The sequence below is a fragment of the Oryzias latipes genome, chromosome 1, assembly GCF_002234675.1.
Source record: "Oryzias latipes chromosome 1, ASM223467v1".
Classification (NCBI taxonomy): Eukaryota; Metazoa; Chordata; class Actinopteri; order Beloniformes; family Adrianichthyidae; genus Oryzias; species Oryzias latipes.
Window position 1 is genome coordinate 11,817,343 of NC_019859.2, and position 15,088 is coordinate 11,832,430.

General features: G+C 40.7%; 1 protein-coding gene across 10 annotated transcripts in view; it reads left to right on the plus strand.

Moving 5' to 3' along the window:
• Positions 1-14,501, plus strand: part of LOC101166443 (adhesion G protein-coupled receptor L3) — a 177,957-nt gene extending 163,456 nt beyond the window's left edge. For 3 of the 10 annotated variants that reach the window (XM_023956148.1, XM_023956137.1, XM_023956145.1), the window contains 6 exons: positions 201-380; positions 837-930; positions 7,544-7,714; positions 8,811-8,828; positions 9,150-9,452; positions 10,622-14,501. In XM_023956148.1, coding sequence (XP_023811916.1) covers positions 201-380; positions 837-930; positions 7,544-7,714; positions 8,811-8,828; positions 9,150-9,452; positions 10,622-11,265 — 1,410 coding nt within the window. In that variant the 3' untranslated portion in view covers positions 11,266-14,501. The remainder of the gene's footprint in view (positions 1-200; positions 381-836; positions 931-7,543; positions 7,715-8,810; positions 8,829-9,149; positions 9,453-10,621) is intronic. The other 7 variants (XM_023956155.1, XM_023956170.1, XM_023956177.1 and 4 more) reach the window with 7 other exon arrangements.
• The last annotated feature ends 587 nt before the right edge of the window (positions 14,502-15,088 follow it).

Here is a 15,088-nt window from a genome sequence, read left to right on the forward strand (position 1 = left end):
TAATGTCTTTATTTTCTGAGTTTAATGTTTACTCTGGGAATTAGAGGGAAAGAGGTGTTTTCTTTATCTTGCTACATCATCCTGAAGGTATGCTTCAATATACGTGAGGCTGAGAGGGACCATCAGTCAATGTCTGCGATTTTTTTTTCCTTTTTTTTTTGCTTCTCTTTGAGATTTACTTTCTTTTTTCTTTCCCCCAGGTGCGCAAAGAGTATGGCAAATGTCTGCGCACTCACTGTTGCAGCGGCAAGAGCGTCGAGACCTCCATTTCCTCCTCCAGCAAAACCACAACCTCCAGGACTCCCGGCCGCTACTCCACAGGCTCACAGGTGAGCTTACCTGCCTGCACACCTGGACGCTACAGCACAGCAGACTCTCAGGTGAGGCCAGAATGCGCCAAATGGGGTTTGAGATTATCGCTCCACAGTTTGAGGCAAAGTTCGTTTGCTCAAATGTGGAAGGTTGTTCTTTTTAAAGGCGATGTATCCCAAACCCCGACTTCCAGTACGGTTGCTAAGAATTCGGGCACACCGAACCGCAAATGCTGATGTTGTTTTTCTCCGCCTACTTCTCTCCCGTTGGTTGTTGTTTTGCCTTTTTCCTTTGATGCCTCTCCTGCACTAATTTGCCGTTTCTTTTGCCCATCATATTCCACATTTTCTTACCACATTTCTTTGTTTTGTCTTTCCTCCCCCGCTTGTTTCTGAACTCCCACTTTTTTCCCCTCATTTTTGCTATTATTATTATTATTTTTTCTTACTCTTCTCCGTATCCTCGTTACCCTCCTTTTCCTCCTCCTCTCTTTCTGCCTGGCTTCTTTTCTCCTGTGCACATAGAGCCGTATCAGGCGGATGTGGAACGACACTGTGAGGAAACAGGAGTCCTCCTTCATCACAGGAGACATCAACAGCTCCGCCACGCTCAACAGAGGTAACCACGGGATACCGAGCTTTTGCATCCGCATCACTGTCACCGTGTTTGCTTTATTAATAGCAGGAGGCCCAGGCAGCATATACTGTCATTTAGCAAAGAGTTGCATTTCCTGATAATTGCATTGTATTTTTGAAAAAGTGGAAGAACAGAAGAACATAAATGCCACACAGTGCTCTAAATGCTGCTTTAAAGACTTTACTGGAATGGAGGAGAAAAAGGTGCAGACTGAATGACAGCGGTGAAACATCAACCAATTTATAAATGGAAGGCACGTTTGACACGCTGCAGCTGACTTCAACAGCATTAGAACCTTCATTTTGTAGGCGGTAAACTGGTTCCATATTTCAGCATAACCCTGACTTAAAAAAAAAAGATTTTTTTTAAAGTGTGAAAATTCCGGAAATACCCTTAAAGATCCACTCTGATCATCTTGTAAGCTATTTTCAAAGCGCTCCTAGTTGCCATTTTTGCCTAAAATGGCATAAAAATAGAACATAGTTTCTGTAGAGCGCCCACCAATCCCACCCCCTCTACCCCTAGTCGTTGCCCGTGACCTGCTTTTTTCTTCAAAGTGTATTTATTTGGTCGGATATTCACCACTGAACCTTGGGCAGGACTGTTGGCGCAGAGTAAGCTTCTGATTCACAAACACCTAAATAAAGTAGTTCTCCAAAATGCAATTTGTAACTTAATTTTGATCATATATGTCCTCCATCATCAGAAAAATGTCACATGTTCAAAAGTATTTTCATCAATTTCATTTCAGCCCTGAAATTGTATGTTTTTGAGAAATAAAATAGTACTTTGTAAAGGTTTAACTATTTCAAGCAAAACATGTTTGTTTGGAGGCTAAATTTCAATAGTACCTTGTAGCCACGCCCCTTTTTGTCCACAGTCGTTCTAATAAACCACCACAATACAAAGTACTTAACAAACTAAAAAAATGTCTCATTTTCCCTTATTTATATCCCTTAGAAGAATTGTATAAAATTTCAACAGGTTTAATGTTCCATTCAGTCTTGTTAAAGTGCTTTATGATGATTTTTTTAATCCTAAAATGTTTAAGAGAATGTTGGGGTCTATAACTACCTTAAACAGTGTCATTAATCTTATAAGAGTCCCTGCTTGAACCTTTAGCTTTTATTTTGAGGTATTAACACCCTTTGAGATTAAAATGGTGTTTTTTACATGTTCTTGTGGGGTTATAAGCTTAAAATTGCATAAAGTATTTCTTTATGCAGATTGTTGTGGATCAAGAGAAGAAGAAAAACAGGAAAAAGCATGTTGCTATGATGTAAATGCTACAATCGTCAGGCCACGCCCCATGAACATCGTTGTTTTCCCTTGTTCGAGGTGCCCCAAACTGTACGGCGGGATAGCTCAGATATTGCATTGGTAATGTTAGATTTGGGTGTGAGGAGCTGGATGCTAGGGGGAGAGCAGGTAAACAGATGGGTGATGGGAAGTGGGGGCAGACGACCACAAATTTAAAACGTATTTAAAATAAAGATCCAAACATGATTCTAGTGCAACTTTAATGAGTGTCAGTGATTGAATTGGTGACTGTAGAATTGAGCCCTAACACATACAATGCCAAAATAATCGTATTTATATCTGGATTTACTCTAGATTACACACCAGTGGAGTCAAACTGTAAAAATTTGCTTTTTTTTGCACTGTGTTTCTGTCAATTAGCATTTATTTAATGCTGGTTTTGCTGGGTTTGGGATGCTCAGAAGCCAACAACAAGGTTGCTCTGGACCGGCGTGGACGTGAAGTGTTAGAGCGATGCAGACAAACTGTTACAAGTAACAACCATTGAGTGCATATAAGAACTGGACTCAGTGACCCCCCCCTCCCCTCTTATGTTCCAAATAGAGAGTACCCGCTGGCTCCAAGAAGCCAAAATCCCATAGACTTCTATTGACAAATAAACAGCTGTTACTCAGTCATTCTATTGGTCAGAATAACTGTTTTTGCTCTACTACCTTTTATTCTTGCTAACGCTATTTTTCTGTTATATTTTTAAGTAATTGTAAGTTATTCAAAGTAATGAAGTGAACAATCAAACGTCTCAATAAAAGTATGTGGTCTCACATCAAACGTTCGTAACGTTTGATTGACGGATTCTTACGAGCCTGCTTTCAGTAGAAGGGGTGTTGATTGCCAGCAAGCTCACTCCTGATTGGTGAGAGTGGCTGCCGTGGAACTGTTGACTCAGACCGACTCACTGCTTACTGACTTCATCCGGCTCCACCATGTCGGAATCCATATTGGGAAAAAATGGCAACTGAATCAACTTGATTTGGTTGGAGCCAGAAGTAAGCCATTTTCTAGGGGTGATGTCACACTTGGTCCAGTTTCTCGAACTTAGTCAGCGGTAACAACGCAACAAGAAGACCAAACGTTAGCACAATTTTAATGTTATCAGGGACTCACCAGCACATTAAAAGAGAACCTTCAACAAGTTTAATTATTCTGTCTGAATAATATTCTGTCTACCCATCAGCTGCCTGGTAACAGCCCCTCAATAGCCAGAAACCTAAAACACAACCAGACAGTGTTGATGTTCATTTTTAGAAAAGAGGCACGGTTTTCTTTTTTCTTTGTTGTCAGTCACCAAACAAGCAGATCTTCTAAACGAGTCGCTTATTCTATAACAGCAGACCAACGAAAACCATGTCTAATTGTTTTTTTTATTTTTTTCACCCAATCAGACCGAGTCCGCCACGATCCGCTATCTAAAATGCCCACAAAAGTTTGTAAGGTTTTAATTCGTTTTTAGGGTTCGTCCAAAGTAGTTGCAGTATTTTTATGCTGTCTATGTCCAAACATTCTAGAGTAAGAAACCTTAATGGAATGTGGTAGCAAATCCATACGTCTGGCTGTCTGGGACGAGTGTAATGAGGGTGTGTAGACACCCGATGGCAAGACGGCCTGACACGCACACGCACTGAAAGCACGATGCCATTCCTTAGACTGTAAGTTGAAGGGTGGCCCAGGCTTTCTCCAGGCCACTAATAAGCTGTTAGCATGACAGATTGATACAAAAGCAGTGTGTGTGTGTGTGTGTGTGTGTATGTGTGTCAGTGCCTAAATTATCACACACTTACTGAGGCAAAGCTAAAGAAACCCCACACCTCTTGTCTCGATTTTGTGAGTGCAAAAACCAGAGGTTGTACATTTCTAAACCCGAAAAAGTCATAGAGAAATTTTGCTTAAAGAAGGAAATATATACTTACATAGAAAAAGTGTAACACTGTCAAGCCTAATATATGAAAAATTTGACATAAAATTCACCTTTTTTTGGCAATTAGTAAGATTTTTAAGCGCTTTCATGCAATCCACCAAAAAAAAAATCTTTTTTTTAACTAGATATAGATAATATTCATTATAAAACGTTGGCTGATTTAAAGTTTTTGCTCACAAAAATGTTAGTTTAAGATGAAAAAAAATTGACATCAAAATTGTTGCACTTATTTTTAACATGGGCAAAAAATGTGCACCAAGTTTTAAACAATAGGTCTTTAACCCTTGTGCTATCCTATGACCCCACCCTTACATTGATGTGTTCTCCCTACCATGACAAAGGTGGATAAAGGTGGAGAGGATTTCATGTAATCCATGGACACCAGTGAAGATCACAAATCATTGAAGAAAAAAGGTTTATTTTGTGGGGTCTAGGTGACCCAACTCCCAATGTTAAAGTTCCTATGATAGCACAAGGGTTATGGAAAGTTCTGATCATGCAAATGAGATGTGGGTCTCAGAAATGCCTGTATTAAAATGATACAAATGTTTGGGCTAAAATGTTAAAAGCTAAAAATGCCCCTTTGCCCTTTTTGTATTCAAACCCTCCCACAGATTTCTCTGAAATCTATAAAACACATTGCAGGAGTTGACAAAGTCTCCTTGGAGAAAAACATTTTAGCACAATCGGGCTGTCGTTTATGACAGAACAACACCATGATGGTCATAAACTTTGTGGAAAAATGGCTGCCAAGATTTTGGCTATTTTGTTGAAGCTGTGAGAGGCATCAAAAGGGCAAAAGAATTGTCACACTGTCATAAACCTTTGCTTTATCTTGTCTCAATGTCAGAGGTCTGCACACTCTCCTGTCAGGCTCTTAAAGCAGTCAAAACCATTTTTTTTACAGACTTTTTCTTCTGAGCTCGTCACCTGTGACAACTGTAATTCTGGGCTGTGAGACAGATTCCCGCCTTGGTTCATTCCTGCCGTAAAGAGATCAGGAAAACTCGCTGCAAAGCATCTTACATAAGCTTCTAAACCTGCACTGGTTGGCTAATCGCCCTCTGTTCATCGCTTTAAAGCGCTGGAAATGCTGCGATAAATGTTAGACCTGTTGTGCTTACGTGACCAACCAGCCTGTCAGTCATGACTCATGGCGATGAGCACTCATGCAGTGTAGGAGCCAATTGAGAATTTCTTTATCGTCTCATATAAAGTTTTTTTTCTTTTTTTTTATCTAGTTGCTAAAAATGGAAATGATGATAAAAGGGCTTCATCTGGTAGAGACAGAGCAGGAAGAGCAGCCTCCAACCTCATTTCCTGTTACTGACACCTTCACTTTTTGATTTTTCGTTTTTTTAGACCATATAAGAAAGGGGAAAAAAAACTCCCATTTAAAACTTTGGTCACACGTCGCTTCATTTCTAAGGTGTTGTGTTTTTTTGACTTACCATTTTTAGTTTATTTTCAGAATCGTAACTAAATATAAGCTTGAGTAGTTGTAAATTGTGGATTCTAAACTTAAAAAAACACAAAATAAAAACCAGCTTAGTGGTCTCCTGTCGTCATGGCAGAGGGTTGTCAATAAATTATTCATTACTATCAAGTTTTAATAACCTTCTTTTGTCTCTATTCTTATTCATTTTACCTATTCAACAAGAACTTATTTTGAGTCCAAATGATAGATTTGCTTCCTCAAAGTAAATATTTGTACCAAATATCCGCTCCCTCATTCATCGCAGGAGCTGCGTTCTAAAAATAACCTGCGATAGATGTAATACGTGAAGTGGTTGGCTTTTAATTTTAATAATTATTGATGTCTTAAGGCTGTTAATATCTTCACTTTACACTTCATACAGTTTTTATTTCAGACAGATGTGAATATTTTTACAGTTTTCTCTATTGTTCAAAGTGGAAAAATAAGTCCAGTATAGAATAAAAACAAAGATCTAGTCTCAATCATTGACTGTAAATGAGAACTGGACTGAGCGACTCCTCCCCCTTTGTGCTCCAAACAGGAAGTACCCCTGGCCCCTAAAAGCCAAAATTCCATAGACTTCGATAGAGAAATAAATAGCTAGTATTCCTTTTTTGTCTGAACAACATTCTTGCTCTGTTACCTTTTAATAACTTTATTTTTTTCTGTCGTTCAAGTTATTCGAGTTAGAAACTGACCAATCAGATGCCTCAATGAAAGTATGTGGTCAAACGTTTGAAACTTTGATTGATAGATTTTGTGTAGCCCGTCTTCAAGTGGTGGGGGTGTGGATTTCCAACAATCTCACTCCTGATTGGCTGGAGTGGTTGCCATAGAAATGTTGACTCAGATCGACTTAGACCGATATGCTTAGTGACTGGGTCCAACGTGGAAGTTACCGTATTGCAAAAAAAATATATATATATATATATATATATATATATATATATATATATATATATATATATATATATATATATATATGTTTAGTACCACGAAAACGATTTGTCCCGAAATCAACCCTAACCGGCCCACCTATGACAGTCTGTGGCGCTATTTATGAGACAAAGAATACATGCGTGAATGTCAATCTGCTCCGGAACTGGAGCCCCTCCTGTGCTAAAATTGTTCACTGTACTTTAAAAAAACACACATTTGGCCCAGGATATCCCCACATCGCGGGGTTGAGGTTGCGTGCAACGGGGGAGTATGGTTTGAGGATAAATAGATATGCACCGATGTGTTCATTTGTCTCCTGTGTGAGTCAGTGTGTGTGTGTTTTTCTCTCTCTTGAAGTGTCTTAATGTGTACATGATCTATCCCCCAGCTGGGGGAGAAAATGCACTGAGAACACAGCTTTATGGCAACCTTTCGTCCATTAACTATCTTGTAGTCATGCCTTTCTGCTCGAGTGCTTTGAACTGCAGCACAGCCTGCTCTGAGCCATGCCACGCTCTCCTCGTCTCTCCTCGTCTCTCTGTGCCCCCCCCCTCAGGCTGCAACGCAGTGGCTGCAACAATGACTTGACAAGCTTTTATTTGGGTTTTTTTCTGCTTTTTCCCTAAACTGTGTTTGCTCGTTTGATTCACTTGTCCCCTTCTCTCCCCTTTTCTTCCACACACTCACTCATTTTCCCTTCTTCTTACCCCCCCCCCCCCCCACCTCCTTTTTGCTGACTTCCACTCTGCAACGCCGCTCTTTCCTTCTGTCTCCACTTCTTCTTGAGTGCTTCTTTCTTCCTTTCTTTCCCCTCTCCTGACTTGGCTGTTGCTTTTCCTTTCTCCCCCTCTCTTGCCCTGGCTGTTGCTCCTTCTCTCTCTCTCTCTCTCTCTCTATCTCTCTCTTTCTCTTTCTTTCTTTCTTTCTCTATCTGCCTGCACCAGGAGCCATGGCTAATCATCTTATAACTAATGCTCTCCTTCGTCCCCATGGTACTAACAATCCCTATAACACCCTCCTGGGGGACTCTGCAGTCTATAACAACCCGGCCGTGGGCATGTACAACACCCAAGGTGTGCCTGATGTTCCTATTATGAACGTACAACATTTCAAAAGTTAGTTGGGAGTTATTTCTTAACCGTGTACTGCATGGCGTTTTCATTTTGAAATGTTTAATACTTAAATGTGTCTTCGTTATTGTTCCCAAGTGAGATAATGACTCACAGCGTAATATGCATGTCCCAAATACGCTATTATATTTGTGCAACTCATTTTAGATTTATTTATAGAAGCTATTTGGGACCTTTTTAATTATAGTTTTTTTTCTTTTATCGTTTGTAGTTTTTACTTTGTTTTAATGGATGCTGTCTGTGCATGCATCACCGGGAGCTTGTTATATTTACGCACATATTTGAGTTCTGCTTTTTATTGAAACATCGTATTAACACAATATTTTTAAAAAGGATGAACTATAATAAACCAGTGAGAGGCTCTGATTAAAGGCCATGTCACACAGCCACATTTTGCGCATATTGCACAGATGAAAATTGGTGATATGTGGAAAAAAGCAAGAAAAGTTGTGATCTTTGCATGAAATTTTCACAGATGCATCACAAATGAACCACGGAAGAATGACATATATTCCACGCAAAAAACACAAAAATCAACATAAAAAACTAAATTCATTATTGATTCAGATTTCAGTCACGTAATATTAACTAGATATATGCGCCGTAGATATAACATTTATACATTGGGGGAATATACGTGAAAAGTCTGTAAGCCATACGTGGAACAGTCATAAAAAGCTACAAGTTTGTGTATGCATGTAGCAAAAATCACGCACAATTGCGTAAACGTTACCTGTTACTTGTGCATAAACTACATGAAATACATACTCTCCGTAATTCTTAACCGTCCCAATATTCTGAACATCTAAAAACCGAATTCATGAAAAGACCTTTCGGCCAAAACCCTCAACGGACATCATCAAGAAACACTTAAGAATTACGTAAATCACACATGATTCACACAAGTCAGAAATTTCATGGGTGGAAAATGTGCAAAATGTGCATAGTGGCTGTGTGACACGGCCTTCAGACTCTGAGTTTTTTAAATCTGACAAAAATATTGCTGAAACGTCTTCCTCTCCGTGTGTAAACTCATATTTTGTCTTTTTTCTCCTCCCCCCTACCTCTTGCTGCCCTGTAGCATCCTATCGGGACACAAGTAAGTTCTTCCAGATTTCACCCTCCCTTTTTTGTTTTCCTTTTTCCTTTTTTTTACCCATCTTCCAAAGAAAAACCCTTGTAAATAGGAACATTTTTTTTATCACTATTGATAAATCCACTTTGTTCTGATGATGAGAACTTAGATAGTTGTATAAAAAAAAGTTTTTTTTCGCAATTTAAAAAAAAAGTTAAATCCTTAAAATGCAATGCATTGTGGTCTGTATTTGCCATTCGAGTGGGCAGTCAATTCTCTGTTCTTGCTGATATTTAAAATGGATTCAAATCTTGTCAGATTCTACATTTTTTGATTGATTTCCAGAGGGCATCCTGAACAACGCAAGAGACTCCAGTGTGATGGATACACTTCCTCTGAATGGTAACCACCCAAACAACTACAACATGGCAAGCAGTGAGTACTTGAGCGACTGCGTTCAGATTCTGGACCGGAGCGGCGGTTACGGCACCCATAGCAACCACAAGGAGACCACCTTGGAGAAGAAGATCCTTAAGGAGCTGACCTCCAACTACATCCCGCCGTACCTTAACAACCACGAGCGAGCGACCACGGAGCGCAGTCACAACCTGATGAACAAGCTGGTCAACAGCAGTCTGGCAAATGGAGGTACATCAGCTGTAGGGGGTTTTACCACTGAGAGCAACAGTGTTGATGTGTTAAATGTGCATTTTTTAAACTCATTTTTATTTTATTTTAAAACTAATAAAACTAATTTTAAAGTAATTTCTAATTTTTAGAAAAAAACGTACAACAAAAATAATAGATAAAGTGCTACACTTGTTTGTGTGCACATTCAGCACATGGTTTGTTTATTTTCCATTTTTTTTACAAACTTGTCCTTGAGTTTGGTGGATACTCCAAGCAGGAAAGTGTTCGGCAAATTTGGAGTGTTTTCTTTTGATTTGACTTCTGTATTTATGGCTTAAAAACCAAATACTGAAGATATTTGGCCAAACGTTAGTTGCAAAGTCCAGACAGCAGTGATGATGCATCCGTTGGCAGACATCATGAATGCAGTACAGTTGCAAATAAACAGATAAACTTGTTAGTTTTTTGCTGTTTTTTTCCCCCAACAATTGAGGAAAAAAGGGGGTTACGTGATTCACAATGGCCCTTACAGGCGGATAAAAAGGACAAACCTGTACGGGTCATACAGGTGTCCTGCCTAAAATATCAATGTGGTATGCCACATTGCCACTTGATATTTTTTTTAGTCTTTTTTTTAGTCTTCAGTATGCCCGAAGACTAAAAATGTTCACGCATGTTTTATTCTATTTTTATTAGTTTTAGTCGGGCGACAAGTCGTACTGAACACTTAACCAAAATACAGGGATCTGTAAGGGTGAAATGCAAGCGTGTCATACTGATTTTTAAATTTTTATATCCCTCTGAATCCTGCTTGTTAGTGCTGTTCAAGTGATAAATGCGCTCTAACACAACCCTGTGCGTTCAGCATTTGCCCCCCGTCAGTAAGGGGCCATCATGCAACTTATGAACGACTAGAGTGTGGCGTAAGGATACTGTAGGACAGCATCACCCACATGTCCTAAGTGCGTGCAACTTATAAATCATTTACGACACACTAACCACATGCACAACAATGGTACTTTCCATTTTCTTGACGTCCCTTAAGGTCACATTCATATCAAAGAGTGTTAAATATAGTCCAAACTTTGGAGAAAAGTCCAGATTTTTCTGCTAACACTGACGATATCAGCTCTTTTTTTCAAAATAAAAGATTGGAAGCACAGCATTGATTCTTTTCTTTGCTGTAGGGAGTATGGCCGGGGGCAGCAGCAGCAGCAGCAGCAGTGGTGTGAGCGGCTGTGTGGGCAGCGGCAAAGAGGACAACGGTCACCTGGTGCTGGACAACCCCGCAGCGTTCCCCCACGAGGAAAACCTCGGTCTGGAGATCATCCGGGAGGAGTCCAACGCTCCTCTGCTGCCGCCACGGCCCCCTCCGCCAGACAGCCACCCGCCGCCGCCGCCCCCTCCTCACAGCTTCTCCCGACAGCGGCGCATCCCCCAGGAGCCCAGCGAGAGCTTCTTCCCCCTGCTAACCAACGAACACACCGACGAGCACACACACTCCCCGAACCACAGAGACTCGCTCTACACAAGCATGCCGGTGCTGACGGACCTCCCAGATGGGCAGATAAATGGTTTAACGGACGGAGAGGAAGACAGCTCCGGGGAGCTCCAGCCCTGCAAGAGCGCCACTGCTCCAGAGCTGGACGACGTCTATTATAAGAGCATGCCAAACCTGGGCTCCAGGAATCACTTACACGAGCTGCAGAGCTACTACCACATGGGCCGAGGTGGCAGCGATGGGTACATGGTGTCCGGAAGCAAGGAGGAGTCCGACTCATCTCCCGAGGAGGTGCCCGTAGACCCCTCTCATCTGGTTACCAGTCTATAGAGCCGGCCCAGACTTCTACCCCCCTCCCCCCCGCCCCTCTAAGTCCAACGTCACACTTAAAGTTCAAACATTCTGTGTTGTTGACTGGCAGACAGAGCTGGCCCGTCCTTGGATTGATACACTGTGTGGGACATTTTCAGTTGTTCATGGAGGAGATATCACTGGTCGAATCAAAAAAAACAAAAAACACAACAAAAAAAAAAAACAGGAGACTGAATGTATTGTCACAAACGCTGCAGACTAACAAGGCGGGTCTTGAAGACTTCTTTTTGTAAGCATCTACCAGGAAGCATCTACCAGGAACTCGATTTGGACTCTTCAACTGACCGTAGCCCGACAAGAACCCAACTATGAGCTTCAAGAAGATTCTAGCACCTAGTCTCCACAAGGGCGTGGCCGTCAGACCGTGTGTCCGTGTGTCCGTCTCTCTGTCTCGCTCTGAAAAGACATCTATTTGGACGAAGTTGTCAACGTTTTGAAGGTCAGAGCGGGAGGTACCACCTACCTGCCAAGTGAAGGATAAGCGATGAACAACAAGCCAAATTCCCAAACTTTTTTCCTTCATTTCTGCTAAACTGGAATCGTGTCTGGGCTGGTGTAACATTCCTGCGAGTTGTAGTGACTACGGATACTGTGTATTTCACTCAAGAAGGACCATAAAACTTTTGACTGAACTCAAAAAGAAAAAGAAAAAAACAGAAAACAAGAATGGATTGATTCTCCTTTCTTCTGTAAAAGTTTTTTCATTTATCAAAGGATTACGAGAAGCTCACAAATTGTTTTTATGTATTGTACAGAATACAGATACAAAAATGTTGCATATGACTAAGTCTTTTATTTTTGAAGTTGAAAATCTTTTCGTCTGTGGGACTGTTCTGAACCGTCACATGTTCTGGTCGTCTACGGGCCACAGATGGAACAAAGAACAATCTGTCACGTCATTCTTTCTCCGATCAAGTTTAGGCACTCCTTCATTAATATGCATATACCCTCACACAGGACGTCCTGGTCCTTGAATAGCAACACCACTGACACGTTTGCAAATCAGTTTTTCCTATATACTTTACCACCGTGTTTTCTTTCTTCTTTGCTTCATTTTTATTTTATATATGAAGGGAAAACGAAATGGTCAAATGATGAACGAGAACATTTTTTTTATAAAACCGCCGCAAAAAGGACCCTGGATGATACAAAATACAGATGCAAGACTTGAGAAATGAATAAATGGTTTAATATATATTGTCTTTGTTGCCAAATATATAGAAATTGACATGACCTTGTTGTGACGATAGAGAGATTAAGTTAAAGTGACTGGCGGCGAGTGAAAGAACTGCCAGTCTTACCCCAATTTTACACATGGTTCGTCTGCGGTGCAACTCCGTTGCCTGGGGAGTCCGTCTTATGACCGTCAGTTAGTTTACATTGTCTCCGTTGGGTCTCCGGTCTGTCCCCCTCTCCCCCCTGGCTCCCTGGTGGTTTCTCCCACCACCCCCATGTCTAGTTTATCCCGCTCTCTTCGCTCATCCAAAACTTGAGCAATCAGGCTCCGTCTCCTCTCTTTCCTCACGGAGTCCTTATAAAATATCTGTTTTTTGTCATTAATGATGTCATGTTTTTGTACTTCCAAAATTAACCTTTAGCCATCTGTGGCGAATACGAACACCGATGTTATCAGTGGTGTTAACGTGCGTTATTGCAATGAAATTGAATTTGATAACATTTTATTTTGAAAGTGCAACGGAAGTTTGTATTTTGAAACCTGGACCTGTTTCTCAGGATTTTTGCAGCGACATTGATAGGTCAACGGACAGGAAATAGAACTCTTGTGTAAAGCCGGCGTCGCAGATGTAAACAGGCGATGGAAACATTCTGATTTATCATTGAACGATCCATTTTTTTTTGTGTCAACGCAACAGATGCGCACCGCAGACCCACCAGTGGAAATCAGCCTTTATGCAGCATTTACACTGAATGCGATTCGCTCGTCAAATTCGCATTAGATGTCTTCCTTTCTAAGCGGGTCTAATTTGCTGCTTGAAACACTTCCGAAAATGTGTTGATAGACCTGATGCTACCGTCAAAGATTTTGGCCTCATCGCTACGCAGAAGCGGTAAACAGTATATCTCGTTTTCAATGCATAGAAGACACAGATGACGTTGAGAGTTTGGGTTCATTTATTCTAAAGAGCTCTACAAAAACATCGGTAATCATGTCTTCATGTCTGGGTTCATGAGATCATTCAGAGACTCTCCCAGTACGGTGAGCCTTACCGTCTACTGCAGGAGCTGTGTACAAATGTACAAATGACGGCCGCTTCCGGCGCTACTTCTGTCTCTGTGACCCAGTTTAATGAAAATAAAAACAAAATTAAAATTAGAGGAACCTTTTATTATTGTCTCTATGCAAATACGAAAGATATCATAAAATTCAGGAGGAGTTCTTCTCCATGTTGGGACAGATCATCAACAAGGTTGACTCAACTTCTTCGGCAATGTTCAGATATTTGAATTTGGACCTCTGATCGGGTCGGCACATTGGCTGAACATTCGAGCCGGACATTTCTGACGAGCAAATCGTATTCAGTGTGAACGCAGCTGTAACCCTTGTGCTATCCTGGGCACTTTAACGTTGGGACTTGGGTCATCTAGACCCACTAGACAGTGCTCTGAACCTTTTTTCTTCAATGATTTGTGAACCTCACTGGTGTCCATGGATTCCATGAAATCTTTTCACCTTTATCCACCTTTGTCATGGTAGGAATAACACGTCAATGTAAGGGTGGGGTCATCTAAGATAGCACAAGGGTTAAAAATCTAATCGATGCAAATTAGAAAATGCTGCATCCTCACAACTTGCACACAGCAACTCCATTCAATATTGCAAAATCAAGGTTTACAAATCTAGAGATGGAGAGTCATAGATTTATGAATTGTAGCTTTCCCATGCTCCCCTCCCCTCCATGTCCCGAGAGAGAAATTATTTATTTATCTGTTTATTGGTTTTAAAAAAAACAGCCAAACAAGCTTGGAAAAATAGGCTTTAGACTGGAGTATATAAAAATAACACTGTTTTATTTTTCCTCCTTTCTTTAAATTATTATGATCATGATTATAATTACAATATTACTGATAATTATTTATTCTTTTTGTATGGGTTTCAAGTCGAAAGATCTCATAACTAATATTTGTTGTGACAGTGAAAGTTGTTTGCCAACAAATAAATTACTGACATAGCTTTCTGGTTTCTCTGCCTCTTGAGTCCTTTTAACTTTTTGGATAATTGCAAATCAGCGCGTCTGCGTCAAAGATGCACTTCAGGCCGCCACAAAACACCGCAGACATGTTCTCCCCTCCACTCACACACCTTTCCGTCCCCCTTTTGAAACGACATTAGAAGCTGCAACCGCTCCTGAGTGCACCAGTTTACTTGTCAGTAAATGATTAATGATTTTCTTGTATTTATCAAAGATAAATATGTGAAGGATTTCTCTGGGATCTAACCTCCATTACTGCCACTTGTTTATCTGCTGCCTGACAGTCATGGAGGGATAATCTGTTACATAAAAGCTGAGCCCTTCCATTAAACCATCCATTCATTTTCTGCTGCTTATGTTGGGAATTTGCAAATGCAGTTAAAACCTGCATGTAAATGTGTAAATGTGAGGGGCAGGGCTCAAGGGTATAGAGGCAGCAAATCGCTGCACGCAAAAGCACACGTGTATGGTTAGATTCGAAAAAGCAAGTTCCTTTTATAAAAATGTGAATGAAAGGGTAGGACTGGTGGTTAAAGACAGACGACCCCGACATGCAAAGCCACAAAGAA